General features: G+C 59.9%; 1 protein-coding gene across 1 annotated transcript; it reads right to left on the bottom strand.

The window, feature by feature from the left end:
* Positions 1–206: 206 nt before the first annotated feature.
* On the bottom strand, positions 207–2,311 carry BTG2 (BTG anti-proliferation factor 2). The gene is made up of 2 exons (XM_052653693.1): positions 2,099–2,311; positions 207–667 (listed from the first exon to the last, which is right to left on the bottom strand). Exons 1-2 carry the CDS (start codon positions 2,214–2,216, stop codon positions 333–335), a joined length of 453 nt encoding a protein of 150 aa, XP_052509653.1. The 5' UTR covers positions 2,217–2,311; the 3' UTR covers positions 207–332.
* Between the last annotated feature and the right edge of the window lie 696 nt (positions 2,312–3,007).

Genomic DNA, 3,007 nt, shown 5'->3' with positions numbered 1-3,007 from the left:
TTAGCCAAACTTCTCTCACCTGGGCCAGAACACCATTCCTCCCTCCCATAGGCAGACACTGGCTCCCAGACTCAAGCACACAATTCTCCCCAAAGGCACCTGCGGAGGCCACTTCGAAGCAGCATCCTTTAAGGATTTTTTTCTTTAAAAAAATCTTTTGGTTTTTTTCTCCTCTTTTCTTTAAAAAAAAAAAAAAAAAAAAAATATATATATATATATATATATAAATAGCTCTTCATTTAAAATACAGTTCCCCAGGTTGAGATACGCAGTGGCCTGCTGTCACAGCAGGGTTGAGTACAGAAGAGTGCCAGCTGGGGCTGGCAAGTGATCTAACTGGAGACTGCCATGATGTAGTTCTTTGAAGGACTGCTCCTGCCCAGTATCATTTGGTTCTTGCAGGTGAGAAGTCCATAGGATGTGGCCACTGGGGCCTCCTGGTACAGGACGCAGATGGAGCCATCCTCCCCAATGCGGTAGGACACCTCATAGGGGTCCACCCACAAGGTCAGCTCACTGGGCAGCAATCGGTGCAGCTGAGGCTGGCTGAGTCCAATCTGGCTAGCCACTTTACTGATGATGGGGTCCATCTTGTGGTTGATGCGGATGCAGCGGTAGCCAGAGCCCTTGGATGGTTTTTCAGGAAACCAATGGTGTTTGTAGTGCTCTGTGGAGACAGGACAAGGCGGAGATGCACTGGTTAGTGCAGCTGGGCCATGGATGCGACCACAAGGGGTGGGGGGTGATGGGATGTGTGCTAAGTTGCTTCAGTTGTGTTCATGCGACCCCATGGACTGTAGCCCGCCAGGCTCCTCTGGCCATGGGATTCTCCAGGCAAGGATACTGGAGTGGGTTGCCATTCCCTTCTCCCTGGGATCTTCCCAACCCAGAGACAGAACCCAAGTCTCTGTCCCCTGCACTGGTAGGTTCGGGTGAGCGTGATGGTTAGGGTGAGGGTGATGACAGGAGGAGAGGAAAGGGCCTAGTTATTTTAAGTAAGCAACATGGTTTCTCATGAGTTTTATGACCCTCCTGAAACCCTCCTGACATTGTAGCAAAAAAAAAAAAAAAAGTTATGGAATCTGGAAAGACCCCTCCTTCTAAGACATGGGTGTATGTGTATCGAGAGGGTGTCCCAGAGCTCTGGGCCAATCCTTTGTGGCCAGTATATTGCCTTTGGCACATTCCCGGTTTAAGGAGGAGGATGTTCCTGGGGCTGACATGTCCAGGCAGGGCCTCTGGGAACCTCTGAGTCAAAATTTCAAGGCCAAAAGGCTGTCCTCACTGTGGGGCCCACAGCAAGTCAACATGTCTCCCACCCAGTGCTTCGGTGGTTTCCTCTGCCTTGAAAAGTCAAAGCCCTGTCACAGCGGCTAACGGAAGCAGAACTGGGTTGTTTTAATGAAACATATGTTGTCCCTCAGAAAGAAGCGGGACTGTGTGGGTACGTTTAAAGATGGCTATTGCTGCCCAAGCCCGCCAGCCAACAGCTAGGAGACAGGTCTCTCCCCAGCCAGCAGCTGCTTATCTCTTGCCCACCTCCTCATCTCACGCCGCACCACCCCCAAGCCCAACACAGGCCCGCGGAGCGCAGTTACTGCACACAAGCCTCTCTCGGTACCAGAAATGGTGGCAGATGGCTAAGAGAGGCCGGAGGATAGAAAGGGGGCCCGGATTCTAACTTGAAGTGCCAGCCACTGCCCCAGGCACGGCGCGCCCCGCGCGGCCGGAAGAGTCTCGGCTGGGAGCCCGAGTTGTTTGGAAGGTTCCACTGCGCCTTCTCGTTCCATAAGGACCCTCGGCGGGTCGGGCTGTCGCCTGAAGAGTCTTGGGTCCAGTGAGGGAGAAGAGCCCGCACGCAGACCCACAGGCACCCCGCTTCCGCGGCACCCAGCGGCGACCCGGGGTCGCAGTCAGGACTCTGCGCCCACGACAGCTCAGAGGGCAGCAGCCAGCCGGAACCACGGCGCACCCGGCCCCAAGCGCAGGGCCGAGGACCACGACCCGAGGGAGCGAACGGGCCGGGGCCGCTCGGCGGGGAGCCCGCCCTCGGTGCGGACTGAGCCCGAGGGCGCCGGGCCCTCCGCCCCGTGCTCACCCGTCAGCGCCGCCTGGAGAGCCCCGCGGAACACCTGCAGTCGCTGCTCGTTCACGCAGCCCCGAGTCCTCAGAAGGCTGGAGAGGAAGCCCACGGCGGCGGCTATCTCCGGGAGCATGTCTGCTCTCCTCTCGGCCCTGCGCGTCTGGCTCCTGTCGCGGGCCCGGGCGGTCTCCGACTGGACGGGGTGCCCCGATAGCCTTCTCTCGCTCCGCCGCCCCTCGGCTCTGCCCGGACTCGCCCTGAGACGCGCTTTTCAGGCCGCGGCGAGAGGCGGGGTGGCAGCCGGCTCGGGGGGCGGGGCCTGGCGTCCGCCCCGCCCCGCGCGCTCGCCCCCGCCCCCCTTCGCCCTGAGGTCATCGCCCGCTGACGTCAGTGCTAGTAACACGAGCTGCGCTTTTCAGGCCCCGGCGAGAGGCGGGGGCGCTGGCGGCGGAGGCCATTGGCCGGCGGCGCGAAGGGGGCGGGGCCTGTATCGGCCCTGCCCACGCGCGCTCGCCCCCGCCGCCCCCGCCGCCCCCGCCGCCCTGAGGTCATCGCCCGTGACGTCAGTGCTGGGAACTCGAGCTCCGCGTGCCGGCCGGGGAAGCAGGGGAAAGAGAGACTGGGAGCGGCCGGGGTCTCTGGGAAGGAAAGCAGCGCGTCAGGCTGGGCGTGGTCTGACCTCCCCTCTCCTCCCGTCCTTCCACACAGCTTAAGGAACACCTCCGACGAGAAGCCTTCCTTGACGCCACCTCCCCCAGGCGGTCCCCTTTTCTGACTCCTACATCTTCAGCCACACCCTGTCAAAGCCACTCGCCCGTTTTACCACTTTCCCACCAGAGTGGCTTCTTGACTCTCCGGAAACGGAGACTAGCCTTCTGTTTACTTCTGCGATAGTGCCAAGATCTCCAAGTTCCGCTCTTCCTC

Source organism: Budorcas taxicolor, chromosome 16, assembly GCF_023091745.1.
Source record: "Budorcas taxicolor isolate Tak-1 chromosome 16, Takin1.1, whole genome shotgun sequence".
NCBI classification, from domain to species: domain Eukaryota; kingdom Metazoa; phylum Chordata; class Mammalia; order Artiodactyla; family Bovidae; genus Budorcas; species Budorcas taxicolor.
Note: the sequence above shows the minus strand (reverse complement) of the source record. Positions and strands in the feature narration are given on the sequence as shown.